At 30.0% G+C, this 17,346-nt stretch overlaps 3 protein-coding genes across 7 annotated transcripts; 1 reads left to right on the top strand and 2 right to left on the bottom strand.

Annotated features, from left to right (window-relative positions):
* Positions 1-2,608: 2,608 nt before the first annotated feature.
* Positions 2,609-8,207, bottom strand: LOC110659011 (uncharacterized protein At1g10890). Of its 5 annotated transcripts, none has more exons than XM_058151053.1 (6): positions 8,114-8,199; positions 7,929-8,004; positions 7,203-7,433; positions 5,774-5,965; positions 3,389-3,608; positions 2,609-2,995 (listed from the first exon to the last, which is right to left on the bottom strand). In XM_058151053.1, exons 3-6 carry the CDS (start codon positions 7,343-7,345, stop codon positions 2,729-2,731), a joined length of 822 nt encoding a protein of 273 aa, XP_058007036.1. In that variant the 5' UTR covers positions 7,346-7,433; positions 7,929-8,004; positions 8,114-8,199; the 3' UTR covers positions 2,609-2,728. The 5 variants fall into 5 exon arrangements, 4 of the variants coding, with proteins under 4 accessions (XP_058007036.1, XP_058007038.1, XP_058007039.1 ...); XM_058151055.1 differs by having other exon boundaries at positions 6,081-7,433; positions 8,114-8,198; XM_058151056.1 differs by having other exon boundaries at positions 6,081-7,433; positions 8,154-8,192.
* Positions 8,208-10,619: 2,412 nt separating this feature from the next.
* LOC110659013 (uncharacterized) lies at positions 10,620-11,977 on the bottom strand. Its single transcript, XM_058150606.1, has 3 exons — positions 11,948-11,977; positions 10,978-11,403; positions 10,620-10,667 (listed from the first exon to the last, which is right to left on the bottom strand). Exons 1-3 carry the CDS (start codon positions 11,975-11,977, stop codon positions 10,620-10,622), a joined length of 504 nt encoding a protein of 167 aa, XP_058006589.1.
* Positions 11,978-14,282: 2,305 nt separating this feature from the next.
* Positions 14,283-16,831, top strand: LOC110659012 (transmembrane emp24 domain-containing protein p24delta3). The gene is made up of 4 exons (XM_021816838.2): positions 14,283-14,600; positions 15,455-15,667; positions 16,299-16,375; positions 16,481-16,831. Exons 1-4 carry the CDS (start codon positions 14,382-14,384, stop codon positions 16,623-16,625), a joined length of 654 nt encoding a protein of 217 aa, XP_021672530.2. The 5' UTR covers positions 14,283-14,381; the 3' UTR covers positions 16,626-16,831.
* Positions 16,832-17,346: the final 515 nt, after the last annotated feature.

The following is a 17,346-nucleotide window of genomic DNA, read 5'->3' as shown; positions in this document are numbered from 1 at the left end:
AATTATCCCTCATAATTTTTAGAGGTTAAAAAAGTATTTTAACTATTATTAACAAAATAATATCATTATTTTTATATTTAATAATTAATTGAATAATTATTTTTACAGAATACTTATATTTTAATTCACTATATAAATAACTAATGATTAATAGTTAACAGTTACTAAAATAATTAATATTATGAATAAGGCCTAAGAAAATAAATGAATAACCTTATTTTCACAAAATAAAAAATACTAATAACTGATGAAAACTTTCTTATATTTAATTAAGGTAAAGAAAGGTTATAAAAAATAGATAAATACATTAAAGATAATAATAGGGAAGAATAAAATTAAAAAAAATAATTAATATTTTTTAATTTTTTAAAATAATAATTAAAATGAAAAAAAAAAAAATATCACGTAAAATGGAATGGAATGAATAATAATAATAATAATAAAATCAAAGAAAGCACACCAGTTCAAATGGGAACAGAGCACAAGCAGAGAGCGTATATCACGCGCTCCGAGGCAGCAGGCAGGGTCCTTAATTGTGCATTTACTGAAACCGATCTTTCCACTAAAAAGCCCAGCTTGAATCGTAAGCACTGTACGCACACACAACAGACGTGTTGTTTAATCTCCAGCTCACCGCTGCTTTTATATGTATATATAAGAGCTTAGTGCAGAGTCTATCTTATCAGTAATATGCCTTTTAAATATTAAATTAAATTAAATTTAAATATATTAATTAAATATTATTAAATTTATTTATTATATTAAATAATTTTTCAAATTTTTTATATTTAAATAAAATTTCAAAAACAAATTTAAATCACAGTAGACTTCCTTATAAAGAGATGAATTGAAATGATATATTATTATTATTATTATTATTATTATTATTATTAACTATGCGTGTATATATTAGAGTTAAAAAGAAATAAAAATTGTCTTTTTTTTAAATAATAATTTACTTTTTAACACATTATGATTAATTAAGTTAAACAAAATAATTCATTAATAAATTTTATAAAAGAAGAGAGGATTTTGGGATTACAATTTTTTAAAAACTGAGTTAAAATTTAAATTTTATAAAAAAAAATAATGAAATATAATTAATATTATTAATTTAAAATATTACAAATTATATATATTATTAATAAAATATAATTAATATTATTAATTTAAAATTATATTATTTCAGTAATTAATTTAAACAAATCTATAATTGAAAATTAGAATTTGAAAATTATTCTTCTAATTGATAATTAAATTATTAGTTATTAAAACAATTAAATTAATTTTTAATTATAACCAAATAGTATGAATTTTATAATTAGTTCTATTAATATCTTTTAAGGAAAATTTTCTTAATTATAGCTAAACGATAATCAAAATTATTATTTACTAATAAAGATCTCTAATATCACTTTGATATATTAATACACATTTAACAGTGGATCATGAAATTTTGAAATCCCTAGAAGAGGGAGACAAACAATTAATAGAGCGCGTGAATCAATGTCCCCTTGAATGGTAATTAATACTTGACAGCCTCCACTCAAGAAGCCCAGCCCTGATATACAATACAGTCACAGACACAAGGTAAATCCAACTCAATAATTGAAAAATAAAATAAATTATTATTAAAAATTCAAAATTTTCTGCATCGAAACTCACGCGCCTAAATCGGACGGTGCAGATTCGCCCACATAGTACGCCGTGTGGTGGGGGGAAATGACCACCACGTGCATGAATTAAATGCATTGTAGGTGGTGTCACTGTTTGTGTTTCAGTGTGTAGGGTTTGGATTCCTTTGAAAAGAAAAGAAATCAGGGTGTGAGGGGCCCGATGGTGACGTGGAGGGACAAGAGTTGTTTGATTAAAAGAGGTGGGGACCAGAGGAGGCAATCATGTGTTAATGATGAAAGGTGAAAGACGATGGGAGAGAGGGCGGGGTTACCGGAGGGAAAAATAGATGTGTCAGTCAGATTCAGCTCAGGACAACCCGTGTGGCTAGGTCTACGTCTACTTTCCTCTTCTTTCATTGTATTTGCTCTGATTAGACTCGCTTGTAGTTGACTTGGAAATTCTTCAAGTTAAAGATTTTAAAAAAAAAAAAAAATTCGTCTTCTTTGCAAGCAAATTTACTTTATAGATATATAAATTTTAATTTACATTAAAAAAATCAAGTGAATGGTCAACATAAAATTCTTGAATCAATATGTTGAATTCTATTTCTAAGTAATGGGTATATATATCATTCTCTTGACAATAAAAAAAAAAAGACCTTGAGCCGATATATTAAAAGCATCCGAGCGTGAAATTGATCCTTCTAAATCTCACATCAAAGGTAATAAACGTATTAAAATGAAAAATTTTAATAAAATTAATTTAATTTTATTAAAATATTAAACCTTGTCTCTAAACACTATATATACATCCTCTTCCTGATAAAAAAAAAATGCATCGGTTTGTTTTAATTTTAAATCAAATTGACTTGTGATTCACTAGCCCATCAAAACCATTCTTGGGGTTGCTTTGTTAAGCCGGTAAAGGGCCAATAACAACATACATTGGGCCAGGCAGAACAACAAGCAGAAGAGAGCTCAGTTCAGTCTGATTAGCACAACACCAAAACCTGTATCATTAATCATTGTAACATCATCAAATTACAAATGCAAACACGTAAGCAAGTCTAACACATACATTTAATAGAAATGAATGTTGGTTATCCAAGTAATTATTTTGAGCCAATTGCGAATGACAACTTGGGTCGAGACTTGTTCTTGCCCAACAATTTTAACTGGTTTAAACGTTCTTCCTCTTCTTGCTGCTTCTTCCTTTTCATTGCTTCTTCCTTCTGTCTTTGGAGTTCTTCTAGTTCTCGATATCGTTCCTCCTCTCTCTGCTGTTGTTCCAAAGCTTCCCTTCTCTGAGCTTCTTCCACCCTCCTCCGGTTCTCTTCAAGCATTTTTTCCAACTCTTCTTTCTCCTTTCGAGCTTTTTCCTGAAAATCAACAAAATAAAGAATGATCCAGATATTAACACATAATAGTAAAAAACAAAGATTTAATTTGGCTAAAAGCTTCTCACATCCATCAAATCTTCATGCAGGCAGAGAAAGACATGGAATTGCTAGCTAGTTCTAAGGTGAAACACTAAAAGAATTTAGATTTTATCCTAACTACTCAAAACGTTTGCAGTAAAAATAGCAGAAGATAAACAAACCATCAATGAAAAAGGAAACAAATAGAAATATATGCAACAAGATTTTTGACAAGAAAATCGGATGGTATCAGGGCATCATGAAAAGAAACATACAGGTTACTGGTGAAACTAAAAACGTAACAAGGAAGAGAACAGATTCACAGCAGTTTATTCACATAAGAGTAGTTATTACCTCTTTTCTTCTAGCCTCAATGAGAGCAGCTTCTTTTTCTTTCTCAAGTTGAATGGCAACTTCTTCATGAAGTCTTTTCCTTCCCTCCTCCAAACGCCTCTGTATCTCTATCTTGATCTCCTCAGAATATAAGCGCTCTTCAACTTTCCTTCGAATAGCTTCTTCTACCCGCTTTGCTGTCTCCTCTTCTATCAGTTTTAGTTCTGCTTCCTGTTGACGTCTGAGAATAAATGAAATCAAGTTAGTCTGGAAAATGCTCACTCATTCAGATGTGGAAATTGCCCGTCCTTCTCAAACGTCCTCAGATCCACATAAAGTAAAACTCTAAAACAACAAATCACATTTCAAGCTCCATTCTTTTTTTTTTTTTTTTTAAATCATTTTTAAACTCTCTCTCAGCTTCTTATTACCATAGTAAATTGCAAACTAACCTTCAGAATGACAAAGGCACTATTTATTATGTTTATGCATCATGATGAACTACAGCATACCTCTAACCGAATCCTGATCCAAACAAATGAGTATCAAAACTGGTGAATAGTAGATAAACAAAGCACCCAATTTCATCATCAAATATAACAAGTTGAACAATAGCAGTATCTTCCTTCAGAAAAGCCTGTGGAAAAGAATGTCAAGTAACCTGCTGCAGCTTTAAAACTAATCACCAAAATAGTTTAATTCTAGCACCAAAATACAATTTGCAACAGGAAGATTTCTATATGTTCTTTTTGTTTTGGGTGGCATGTTCATAGTCAATGGTGCCAAGCCCCCAGTGCAATGACAAAATCCAGTAATACCATGTTTAAAGAGAAATATAAACAAGGAGAAACAAAGCACTAGCAATGCAACTTGGCAAGATGAATTTGATGTCAAGAAAGCCCTTTACAGAAGGATTTGTGGTCCAGTTAAAGGCACACAGCACAACTGGAAGTCAAAATGGACAGCTTTTCATTATACTCAACACAGGCTTATGAAACTAGGGTAAACTGAGTAAAATACAATTTGTCAACAGTAGAATACCAGAGGGCACTTGATTTATTGAATAAGCTCAAGTCACTTCTGGTTAAATTATTTCTTTAAATTGTTACAATAATCAATGTCTATTGGTTATTCTAAATGAGGAAGTTACTGCCAAGAAGTGAAGTAAAATGTTAGACCCATTGAGAAGAGAAAATTTAATTTTTAGCAATGGTCATCTGTCACAGCCCCAGCTTGCCACATCAAACTGACCTATAGTTGGAAATCCTGTACTTTTCCACATTGCAATACATATATCATAGCCAAACTGATGCCCTTTCCTCAAACCTCAGAAGTCAAACAAAGACCTCTCAGTGAATGGGTTAGAAAACAAGTTATCCCTAATTGGCAATGGAAGGTTCTTAAGGAGCTCCTAACTGCCACCCCAAGAGTCAAAAATACATGTATCATGTTGGATAAGCAAAAAGTGAAACTTGACAACCTTTATTCATGTTATACACATTAGAAATGGGAAATAATAAATAAAAATTCCCAATATATGGATTATATTCTTTAAAAATGGTTATTCTTGGCCATAATATTTCAAAGTTAAAAACATTAAGCAGGAGGTAGATTGAAGGCAGAAAAAAAATTGAATTAACTTCATCTTATTATGGTCTGATGCCTAAATAGTCAATGAAGTCTTCAAGCATTTGTGGGCATGTGAAACAAGAAGAAAAGTAGCACTAAAGTACTCATAATTAGTGGACAAATATGCTTCCATTGAAATATCTTTCTTCAACCTTACTAGTATTGAAATAGGGAAATGATGCAGCAATGATATTGATAATGCACTGCATATCATAATTGAAAAATATTAAATTGCACTTTTTTTTTCTGAAGGGGAGGGGGACAGACACAAAGGTCTAGCAGCACATGGAAAATTTATAGAAAGCAACTAACGATCAAAATTACCCATTCAGCCAGTACCTGGCCAATATAAAGCAATTACCAGAAAACTTCCTGTTTTAATGCAAACCATATGTTCACTAGCATCTAATTTTTTTAAAATCAATTTAGACCAGATTATACAAGCATCTCTTATATAAAATGATAGTCAATGTATAGAAGCTCCTTTTTTACCAGGTGGGCTGCCGAATATTATTCTTCAGCTTAACAATACAACATACAGGGACCAATATAAAAATGAACACCAGTGTTCTGAGCCTCTCAACTCAGATACAATAACTTAAATGACAGCAATAAATTAATCCCCAAGTATACATTCTCCCCAACTAAGTAATCTTTTCATAAATGGCCCAAAAGTTAAATGAAACATAAGCAACTGTGAAATTTAAAGCTGGACCCAATGCAAGAAAGTAGAACTATGATAACACTCTGAACTAAAATGTAAAGTGGTTGATATACCTCTTCTTCTCTTCTTCGCCTTCTTTTCTCAAATTTTCACTAGCAATTTTGTGCTCCATTGACACAAGACTTGGGCTAGAAGATTTAAGAGTAGGAGACAATGAGGAACTCCTACTTCTTTGCCTCTTATAACGCCTTGGAGTTGGAGAACGACTTTTGCGACGTCGTGGAGAAATAGAACGACTTCTCCGTCTGTGTAATATAAAAAAGATTATTGAGTAACAACAACAAAAAGTGCATCATTAGCGCACATAATAATTAACCCTCCCACCATTTACCGCAATTAAAATAGAAGCAATACAGTTACCTCATACATTGTTAAGAATAACCATTGTGTGCTCCATCTTTTATCACATGAAGAAGCTAATATCACAATCGAGCAACAAAAGGACACCCATCGGCACCCATCACCTGCTCACTTCCCATCCCATATGACGAGAAGAAACTGAGTTTCTAAAATTTCTTACAAAGAGCATGAATCCTATGGCACTCTTAAAGCACTCTTTGTACTTTTCTCCAAAGAATATATTTGGCATCTCTCCACCTTTCCATGCAAATGGTAAGTTCCCCAAAAGCAGAAGCCCATTGAAATATTGATAATTAACATTGATTATCAGTTGAGAAACATAATCAATACAGACTTTAGACAAAATCAACATGGCTTAACCATTGGCATGAGGGTTGTCAAACATTAACTCCTATGTATCAAGAAAATATTAATGGAATCCATGGAGACAAATCTTTCTGAACAACAAAATTTCACAATTATACCAAAGTAAACAATCAAGTCATTCGTTTCCCATCCACTGAAAGCACTCAGAGCAGTAAACAAAGAAGCCGAAACAATGATCAACTTCCACATGGTTCCATTTTAAAGCAGTATCATGTGGAATCTTCTCACTAATTTGCTAGCTGAACTTTGAAGCATTAAATATGGTTTCCAACAGAGGAATCTTAGAATCACATATCTAGCCCCTATGTAAAATTTCACCCTGCCATGCTCTTGGATGAAAGAAAACTTGCCAAATATTTTTAAATATAATAAGATTACAAATGAAGGGGAAAAATTCATTTAACAAGATACTAAGACCAAGTTCCGCATTATGGGATTTTATAATGATACTAATGCCTTAAGTTAGTATTCAAGTTATCTAACTTAACCTTTCAAGTTAATAACATCAGATTCAGATGTCATCCAAGATAAAACTCAAAGAAAATTGTTATAGACAACATGCATAATAGCAAGAGGATAAAATAAAAGATAGATAAGCCCCAAAAGATCAATGGAGAAGGATAAGATGCGTACAGATCAACTTGAACAATTGTATTTCCAATCGGCAACAAAAATACATGAGTCCTCAATGTTTATTACAACTCCTAGAGGATAAAATTAGATCAACTTAAATAGGGAGAACATAAACGGGATCACCTGCTATAAGAATAGGATGAATATGGAGATCGGCTCCTATCCCTTCGGCTCCTCCTGCTATACCTATGCCCCACTGGCAATGGCGAACGCCTTCGCCTATATGAGGGTGACCGAGATCGCGATCGTGACAAATCCCTAGGCATTTTTCCACAGACTTGACTATACAAAGTATCTGAACTCCAGATGAATGTTGCTCAATACCAAGCTTCAAGTGCAAAAAAAAATTTCGTCCTGCACAATCAAAATGCTTTCAATGCAGTAATTCATACCAGTTCATTCCATTGCAGTATTTCAAAAGCAAATTGAAACTAAGCATACAAGAATTAGAGTTCAAATGTTTGATTATATGCAACATGTTAAAGAAGCAGTAACATCACCAAAAATCATTTTCAACTAACAATAAGTGAGATTTAATTTGGCAAATAATATTGGATTAAGTAATAGCTCAGGAAACCAACCACCAAAAAGTTTCAACTATAATCAACTGATGAAGCCCAACAACAACATACTGTGCATAAATTAAAAGCTGAGATAATCAATTTATTTGCGAATGAAAAAAGCCAATTTTATATGCATAACAGGCTTAATCGCGGAGCAAAAGACACATGAATTAGAATTCTAGTTCAACCTCAAAAGGGATTTCCATTGTTCTCCTCAATTTTCTCAAGAAACAAACAGTGTTATAAACATGCGAAAGGGTTATCGTGAAAAATAAGCTGAGCTAACCTTATGAAAACAAATCTCATCAAATATCCAACCTTGCCGAGCAACACACCCTTTCAAGAAATCAATTTTCTAATCCCTAGCAAGAGATACCAAAATCAAAATAAAAAAAATATATATATTTTTTTGTGAGATGAGAAATAAATCGAAGAAAACAGAATCAATAGATGATTTAGAAGAGTCCAAACCCTAAATCTGGCAGAGACGATAGATTTGAAGGCTCTTTACCTCAATAGATAAAGAAGGTCCTTTGATTCAATCAGATATAAAATAAAAATAAATAAATAAATATATATATATATATATATTTTTTTTTTTTTTCTTATTTATATTTTTTTTCTTATTTATATGTTAGTCTATCCAATAATTTCTTGACACGTGAGATGAAGTGGTACCATTGCTGATTTGGCAGAAGGAAGTTAGGTATAAATTGGAAAATTATTTAATGGACTGATCAAGATCAACCATGAAAATTTATATATTAATGAATTTTAATTTATTAAATAATTTAAAATTATAATATTTTAAATTTAAATTTTTAATGAAGTGGGTATTTTCGTAGAAAAAGTTATTATGTTTTGCAACATAGGAAAATTAGTTTTTATTAATTTAGACCATGTTTGTTTTATGGAAAGAAAATATTTTTCATATTTTTTAATATTTAAAATATTCAGAAAAAATATTAATAAAAAATATTTTTTTAATTAAAAATAAAATTAAGTTATTCTTAAAAAATAAAAAAAAGTCATTTTCCTTTCATATTTTGATGATTTTATTAAAATGTAAAAATATTTATATATACATAATATAAATATATATTATTAATTTAATATTATAATTAAATAATAAAAAATATTTTCATAAAAAATATTTTTAGAAAATATTTTTCATATATAAATTATTTTTTATAAAATAAATGAAGCCTTAATGTTGATTAATTTATTTTTAGAAAAATTAAAGTTTTTCTTTTTTTTGTTTTACTTTTGTTTCTAGGGTAAATTTTAAGAGTTCTAAACTTTCGAGATTATAATGGAATCGTGTCTCTGAACTTAAAAATGTAATATAAAATTATTTAAAATTGTGCATAGTCAAATTATTCTAATATTCAATAGTTGATTTATGCAACTCAAAATAGCAGTGATATGAATAATTCTCTTTTCTTTTTTTGTGATAGTGGCAAAATCAATTATAATTTTCTTTACAAATTAACTATAAAAGAATTGCAACCGTATAAAATAATAAATTACTATATATATAACAACTGGTTAGAGAGATTCTACCTTAAAAAAAAAAGGCAATCGTTTATGTTATCGCTACTTTGAATTGTTCACGTTAACATATTACTAATAAATTGATTATTGGGAGTTAAAAGAATTTTTTTATAAAATTTTAAAGTTTAAGAAGTTTTACGTTATATTTTTAAAATTATAGATGATTCTATTACAACTTCTAAAGTTTAAAAACAGTTATTAAAATTTTTTCATATTTTTTAAGCTATTGAAATACAATTTGTGAGCAAGAGTGCAGATGTTAATTACAAATAATGAATAACACTAATAAGTGTCACAAACACATCTCTCTTAAATATATAACTTTTTATAATAAGAGTAAGAAGGTGGAGAATCGTGCTCGAAATTATCGAGTGAGTAATATATTTTTATTCACCGAATCAAATTAGACTAGATAGATATATATAATTTTTTTTTAATATTAAAAATTCTTTTTTCTAATTTTGAATTTTAGTTGGTGTGCAATTGGAAGATATACGAAATATTTTTTTATCATTTATTTTCAATAAGATGCATAAAATATTGTCTTCTCATTGTTATCCCTTTTTGCCATGCTTTTAATGGAAAATTTTACTTTTCTTCTCCTTTGCCTCTCTAATAATGAGATAAAAAGACTTATTTAACAAATTAATAGAGAGTTTATTTGCTAAAACCAACATTAATCTTTTTCCTAATTTTGGACATATATATGTTTGAACATGGTATTCTTAATTTATTAAAAAAAAAATATATGGTATTCTTAATTAGATTTAAAGTTTGTTCATTATAATTAAAATCTATTTTTGAAAAAAATATTATTTTAAAGAGTTTTTATAATTAAAGCATGTTAATTTAATTAATTTAATTAAAATTAATTATTAATAGCTTTTAATTAATATATCTAAAATATATTATTTTAATAACAATTTAAATAACAATATCAAATGGATTTTTTTAGAAGAAATGTCAAATAGATACTTACGCTTTCAAATAATCACTTACCAATTTAGGAATAGATTAATGGACTTTTTTTTAAAATTTTTAATGAAAATGGACTTAATTATCCTAAATTAACAACAATTTAGTGATTTAACTTATGTTGACATAGAGTGAAAATAATTCAGTTGGTCAGCGTCGTGCTTAGATTTTTGTTGGCTTATAATTGTGCCTCTGCTAAAAGGTTAAGCTTTTTCGCATAATGATAAGCGTTTAATCCTACTATTAATATAGAACTCATGGGTTGAATTTTTTGTCATGGAGTTGCTTGCTTTGTTATTAGGTTAAGATTGCAAACTAGCAATAAGTCCAGAACCCACTGGAACAATTTATCCACAAATAACCATTGGATTGGTAGAAATGCCATTAAATAACAAATTGTAGCTAGAGCAAAAAAATCCATAATAATAATAATAATAATTCATACAAACTATTGCTCATGAGCAGCCGCAGCCACAGCCACACAGGTCAAGGCAACCTTTGATAATCAGTAAAACAAAAGATCAACATCATCCAACAAATAAAAATAACACTGATAATTAATTATTTCATTTAGGCTTTTCTTTATATAATTTTCTTCCACAAATGAATAATTTTCAATTTCCTGTTATATTTATTGCATTTCCCAGTTCTTAAAGATCATCACTTTATGGCTTTTCTTTACCATATTACTTTAACAAGAACCTCAGATGAAGAACATAGTACAATGAAAAAGAGTTCTTTCATGATCAGGGAAAGAAAAAGAAAAAAGGTTAAAAATTCATCAGGATCTCTCAAGAAGGATGAACCTTGTTAGAGGACAGTCCCTTCCAGGCAGATTTCATGGAAGCAGTAGCAGAATTAACAGCAGATTCAATATACTTCTTGGAAGCAATATTTGCTGTTTTTTCCATTAATTTTCCCATTTTTCTTGCACTCTCAGCAGTCTGTTCTAAGCTTTCAAGCTCTGCCTTTGCCATCCTTTCGAATCGACGAAATTCATCCATGGCACTTTCCATCACAGAATCAAAATAGTCATCAGCTTTTTGCATAGCTATTTCTGCTTCTTTCACTTCCTTTTCCTGCTCAAGCTCCGTTGCTGCCCGTGACTTGTATGCATCTATCTCAAACAGCTTCATCAGGTCCTCGATCGTTGAGGGATCGAAGTTTTTGTCCTGCAAGGCTTGATCTGAGAGCAAGCTGAATTGGAAGAAAAGAGCTTCTATGTTTATACCCTGTAAGTGTGAAATAAAAATGCAGACCTAGATAGTGTATTTTGTTCTCGAATAAACCAAGGTTGGTGGGCGTAGAATCATATAAAGGATAGGCACCCTTTTTCTTTTACGGTACAATAAGCATATATGCACATAGTTTTTCTATTTTTTTTCTAAATAGTTTTTCTATTTAGACTGTTGGAGATTTCTAGCATTATGATTATTTGTTCGTTTTTGTAAAGAAGGAAGAACAATTTTGTTCTCCGAGGACAGCTGGGGGGATAGAGATATGGATGACATTTCTTATCTCGGGAATCTTTTAGTCGGCAGATGTGGCCATGCCTATTGACATTGTCAAATAATCAATCAATTTGTTTGTCGTTTTATTTATTTATTTATTTTAACGAGAAAGAAGAAACTTTAATTTGATGAAACATTGTTCTAAAGTTCACAAGCCCACAATAAAAGGCTTTACTACAATAACTCCAACATAAATCTAAGACACCAAAGACTCATATCCAATTATCTTGGAGCCTTAGAATTAAACAAGTTTTGCCCAACTCACTCTAACATAAACCTCTCCAGCAGTATCCATAGCAAGGGCCAAGCCACCAATCCATCATCAACAGAAAAACCTAGCTACTGCAAGAGAAGTTACAGAAAATAAATCACATAGGGATAACTTAACCAAATAAGAGGAAAGCAAAAACGTCACCCAACCCAACCAAACTTCCGAATCTGTAATCTCAGAGGAAATGGGAGAATTATGGACTAAGTATTAGATAAAATTGGGCTTATGAACCATTGAATCATTGTCGGAAGAATCGAGAGATAGCTTGACGGTTTATGGGCGTCTCAGCCTTATTTAGCCCAGCCAAAGGTGGTGACCTACGGGCTACCGATACCAATATCTCCATTATGCCAGCCGACAAGGAGAAACCCCAAGAGTAGAAATTAATATTATTGTTATCTATCTGCACTGGAACTCCCTTCTTGAAAGACAGTAACCATAGACCATCAAATCAAAACCCCAAGACAAAACTATACATTCCCAACTGAACAAATAAAAATAAAAAATAAAAAAAGAAGAAGAAGAAGAAGGAAAAAGAGGAAAGGGAGCATCATCCACCCTTCAGTGGGGGAAAGGATCCTTCCCCTGGCCAAAGGGCAGGGATGGTCACTAAATTTTTTGAACATTTAAATTATTTATCGTTTAAATTAAATTATATGGATTTGGATTATGCACACCATAACTAAAGCTTAAAACCCACGATCTTCTATTAATTATAATAATATTTACATGCAGTCTATCATAATTAATAATTAAATATAATTATAATTAAAAAAAATTTCTCCTAAAAAGAGATGAAATCTATTTAGTTAACATTTTGTGCGTAACTAAATAGTGCGTAATAAAATATATAATTTGATATGGTAGTTGAAATTTATTTATTTTTTTAATTCTATAATTGATGATGAATTTAGCATAAATGTTAAGCTTAATTGCACTAAAAGATATACAAATCTTTGTGTGAATTTATGATTTAATTTATTATTTTTTTATTTTTGTGATTGAGATTAAATTTTTAGAAATAATTATAATTTTATCTAACAAATTGGGTAAATTTGACATCAATAAATTAATAATATTAATTTTTTTAAAAAATAATTTTAATGAATAATGCAAGAAAAAAAAAAGAAAGAGTGTGAAAAGAAAAAAGAAACTAAAATTAAAACAGAAAATGAAAAATTTTTTAGTGGATAAAATTATTTTTTTTTAATTTTTACCCATTTAATTAGTTAGATAAAACTCTAATCAATTTAGTCAATTTGTTTAAATTGTTAAATTGAAAAGTATAAATTAAATAATAAATATATTTAATCAAGACTTAGTAAGTTAAATAATAAAAAGTTATAGACACTAGAGAGGTCTAATCTTTAGAAAATATTCAATTATTAAAAAAAGATAATCACACATCCAAAAAGAATTAATAAATTTAGAATTACATGTAAAATCAAATGATCTCATTTTTATTATTTTAATTAAGAGCATATTTGATTTAATTGTTAGATACATCTGATAACTGTTAACTTATAATTATTATTTTTAGCTGATAGATGATAGCCGATAAAAGTTGATTTTTATTAAATGTTTAGTAAAATTATATTTACTAATGCTATTGATATATAATTTATTTTATTATTAAAATAAAAATAAAATTATAAATTTATTATATTTTATTATTTAATTTATTATTAAATTAAATATATAATTATATATTTAATTTAATATATTATATTATTTATTATATTATTAAAATAAATATATAAATTACCAATTTAATATATTATATCATTTATCTTATTATTGAAATAAATATATAATTATTGATTTGTTATATTATATTATATTATTTTATTATTAAAATAAAAAAATAATTAAAATTTTTTAAAAAATAAGTAATTTAAAATTATAATTATTAATTAATAAAATAATTATTATTGTTGATAAAAAAAACTTACAACTAATTTTAAATTTTTAAATGTAAAAAATGTATTTTTTAATAATAAATAAGTATTTTATATATTATGTTATTAATAAAAAATATTTTCATAAAATTATGTTAATTAAAATATTAAAATTATAAATAAAAAATAAAAATATTAATAATATTAATTTTTAAATTATATAAAAAAATAATATAATCTAAATAAAAATTAAGATCAAATCAAATATTAGAGGATGAATTATCATTATCAAACCATCCATCATTTAGATGGCCAACCAAATACCTCCTAAAACAAACAAAATTTAGCTAAACTTATGAATTTTTAAGTATATTATATATATATATATATATATATATATATATATTAAAAAAAAAAAAAGAAAAGAAAATCTTCCTTTCTTCTGCTTCCTAACTTCAAATCCAAAAAAAAAAATCTACAGAGAGAGAGAGGGAGAGAGTTGACAATTTAAAGAGACAGGGACTGTAGAAATGGGGATGGGAGCTAATGTGCGCAGGAAGGTGATTCTGCAATTGCTGTTAACGTTGTGGATTTGGGGAAATGTTCGAGTGAGTGAGGGAATATGGTTAAATCTGCCGGCATCGGGGACAAAGTGCGTTTCCGAGGATCTCCACACCAATGTTGTCGTATTAGCCGATTATGTTGTCGTTTCCGAGGACAATTCTCGTCTTCCCGCCATCTCTGTCAAGGTTCATTCTTTTCCCATTTCTTTATTTGATTCAACTTTGATAATGCCAGTCTTTTTAATGGATCTCTGAAGAGTCAGGGGATTGTGTTTTGGTTTCGTTGAGTTGGGTTTATTCTGTATTGTTAGAATAAGAAACCCTTTTTGAGAAATGGTTTTCTGACCTTGAATTTGATAGCAATTGGATTTGTGAATATATCTGAAATGATAAGGATATAGCTGTTCATGCATGCGCTATTGCTTGGTTGCTCTGTGGCGGATCGGTGTTTAGATGTTAAAAGAAATAAGAAAAACTAATACTTAGGCTTTTATATGGCTATGACAATGATTTATGATTTGAAAAGTTGGTCAATTTGGCGGTAGACACCTTGTTTCATGTTGATCATATGGGAGTTTGTGTTGGAAAATCATGGAGAATTGGTAGTGGTAGTATAGTTAAAGAATATTGTATGTGCTTAGCGATTGCTGCTGCTTTTTGAAAACTTTTCTGCTTAATTAGGCCATGGAATACTTGAAAAGTTGGTCTATTTGGCGTTAGACACCTTGTTTCATGTTGATGATATGGGAGTTTGTGTATGAAAATGGGGATTGGTAGTGATAGTATAGTTAAAGAATCTTGTATGTGCTTAGCGATTACTGCTGCTTCTTGAAAATTTGTCAGCTCAATTTAGCCCTGGAATAAAGCAAGTTTCTGTTGAATCTTTGGCATTTGTTCATGTTGAGGTGGGGTGGGATTGGCATTAGTTTTTGTAGGCAACAGTTCTCTTTCATTTGAACTTGTATGACGAAATATAAACTGGCTTCTGTTCTATTTTATGGAACCAACGTCTCTCATGCCATATTTTTTTTCTTCTCTAGGTCTCGTCGCCATATGGGAACAATCTTCATCAGAAGGACAATGTGACGCATGGTCAGTTTGCATTCACAACCCAGGAGGCTGGCAGCTATTTGGTATGTTTCTGGGTGGAGGGCCGCAATTCAGGAGGTGGAGATGTGAGTGTCAACCTTGACTGGAAAACGGGAATTGCAGCTAAGGATTGGGAATCAGTTGCAAGAAAAGAGAAGATTGAGGTAAGCACTATAAGATTCATCATCTTCCCTTAAACTGGACTCACATACAAATACAAGAAAAAGAGAGGAGAAAAACGAGAAGAAAATATGGTAATACCTATCCCTGGGTAGATATTGAGAGTGAATTCTGAAAATGCTGGTAGCAAACTATGAATCAAAAGCTTGCGTGGCACTTTTATTGATCTGTAAATTGGAATGCCCTCTTCTTTATATCATTTCAGCTGTAACTTGCATTATAAATAAAGTGGAGATTGATGCTGCACTAGTACTGATATGTGGTAGATGGCTGTTAACCCAAACAAATGTGCATGAACTTTAATAAGGGAGGAACAAGATGGGTTTTGGTGGTCCCTAACCTTTATTTGAACAAATAGGAGGTTGAGGAAAACGATATTCCATATGCTAAGCCTAGAATTTTTGTTCTGTTGATCGTGGAACTTAGCTGTTGGGGTAAAACTTCTAAGCTGGGAAGGGTGGGAACTTGAAGACCGAAACAAACTTTCCACAGTAATGTATTTGCCTGAGCAATTTAAGAGTTTCTTAAATATATGCATTTTGGTGTATGTTTGTGTCTGTGTTTGTTTCCATGTGGAACTTCATCATGTATTGGCTTCATATTATCCTTATGTAGGGTGTTGAACTTGAGCTGAAAAAACTTGAGGGAGCAGTGGAGGCCATCCATGAGAATCTAGTCTATCTCAAAATCAGGTAAATTGTTATTTATTAATGGGTCTAGTCTATCTGATTGCACTGAACTCCTAAACACTTTCTTTTAGTTAATATTTTTCTGCCTCCTGTTGGTTGTACTTGCAGAGAAGCAGAGTTGAGGACTGTGAGCGAGACGACAAATACTAGAGTAGCATGGTTTAGTATCATGTCTTTGGGTCTTTGCATTTTGGTCTCAACTCTGCAGTTGTGGCATTTAAAGCGTTTCTTCCTAAAGAAGAAACTTATCTAGATATTGCTAATCAAATAGGAAGATCTGAATTCTTTTATTTTTCTTCTATTCTTTTATTGTCTGTTGCAGAAGAAAAATGTTGATGCGATGAATAGAGAATGATTTTGTTCTCATGGAAAGTGAAGCTTTTCATTTTCATCTTTAACGATGTAGACCAACACATGCTGTCATTTTTCATAATATTTGCATTTGAGGTGGTTTGATTCCATTTTGCATTTGGGTATTGCAAATGTAAAGGCGAAATTTGTCTACAAATTAAAACAGGAAAATTCCAAATTTGGCTTCTATCAGCCTAACAGCAGATAAAACAACAGATAGATTAAGAGTGCCAAGGACCAAATTTTCTGGATTTAGAATGTGACTGGACTCATTTCTCCCACTTTTGATTTCCACTAGCAGCATTTTCAACAAAAAAAGTTGCCTTTTAAAACCCTAGTGACCAAATTTGTGTTGGCTAAATTAGCCTGCACATACTATGCCGGAAAGAGTAACATGACTTGCTTAGTATTGACAAAAGAGAAAAGAAACTATAAATGACTTGCTCTATAAAATGCATAAAGTAATCAATTAATTAATTAAGATTATTTATGTGCAAAAGAAAGGATGACAATGGGACCTACAGGTCAAGAAATCCAGACAATCTTACCAGCAATAATAACATTTTAGTCCCATAAAGGGAATGCAGGCATCATTTCTTGAATAAGTACCAGATAATGATGAA

Source organism: Hevea brasiliensis, chromosome 8 (genome assembly GCF_030052815.1).
Source record: "Hevea brasiliensis isolate MT/VB/25A 57/8 chromosome 8, ASM3005281v1, whole genome shotgun sequence".
Lineage (NCBI taxonomy): Eukaryota > Viridiplantae > Streptophyta > Magnoliopsida > Malpighiales > Euphorbiaceae > Hevea > Hevea brasiliensis.
The sequence above is the reverse complement of the archived record's forward strand: the minus strand, read 5'-3'. Positions and strand labels throughout refer to the sequence as shown.

Bases quoted from the DNA above. Each gene is read 5' to 3' on its own strand.
- LOC110659011 (XM_058151053.1), bottom strand. From the start codon at position 7,345: ATGCCTAGGGATTTGTCACGATCGCGATCTCGGTCACCCTCATATAGG. The intron at 3,609-5,773 runs GTATATCAACCA...ATTTATTCTCAG, and splicing joins GGCGAAGAAGAGAAGAAGAG to ACGTCAACAGGAAGCAGAAC. The intron at 2,996-3,388 runs GTAATAACTACT...GTTGATTTTCAG, and splicing joins TTGAGGCTAGAAGAAAAGAG to GAAAAAGCTCGAAAGGAGAA.
- LOC110659013 (XM_058150606.1), bottom strand. From the start codon at position 11,977: ATGGATACTGCTGGAGAGGTTTATGTTAGA. The intron at 11,404-11,947 runs GTGAGTTGGGCA...TCACACTTACAG, and splicing joins CTGGAGAGGTTTATGTTAGA to GGTATAAACATAGAAGCTCT. The intron at 10,668-10,977 runs GTTCATCCTTCT...TGATTATCAAAG, and splicing joins AGGGACTGTCCTCTAACAAG to GTTGCCTTGACCTGTGTGGC.
- LOC110659012 (XM_021816838.2), top strand. From the start codon at position 14,382: ATGGGGATGGGAGCTAATGTGCGCAGGAAGGTGATTCTGCAATTGCTG. The intron at 14,601-15,454 runs GTTCATTCTTTT...TTTCTTCTCTAG, and splicing joins TTCCCGCCATCTCTGTCAAG to GTCTCGTCGCCATATGGGAA. The intron at 16,376-16,480 runs GTAAATTGTTAT...TTGTACTTGCAG, and splicing joins CTAGTCTATCTCAAAATCAG to AGAAGCAGAGTTGAGGACTG.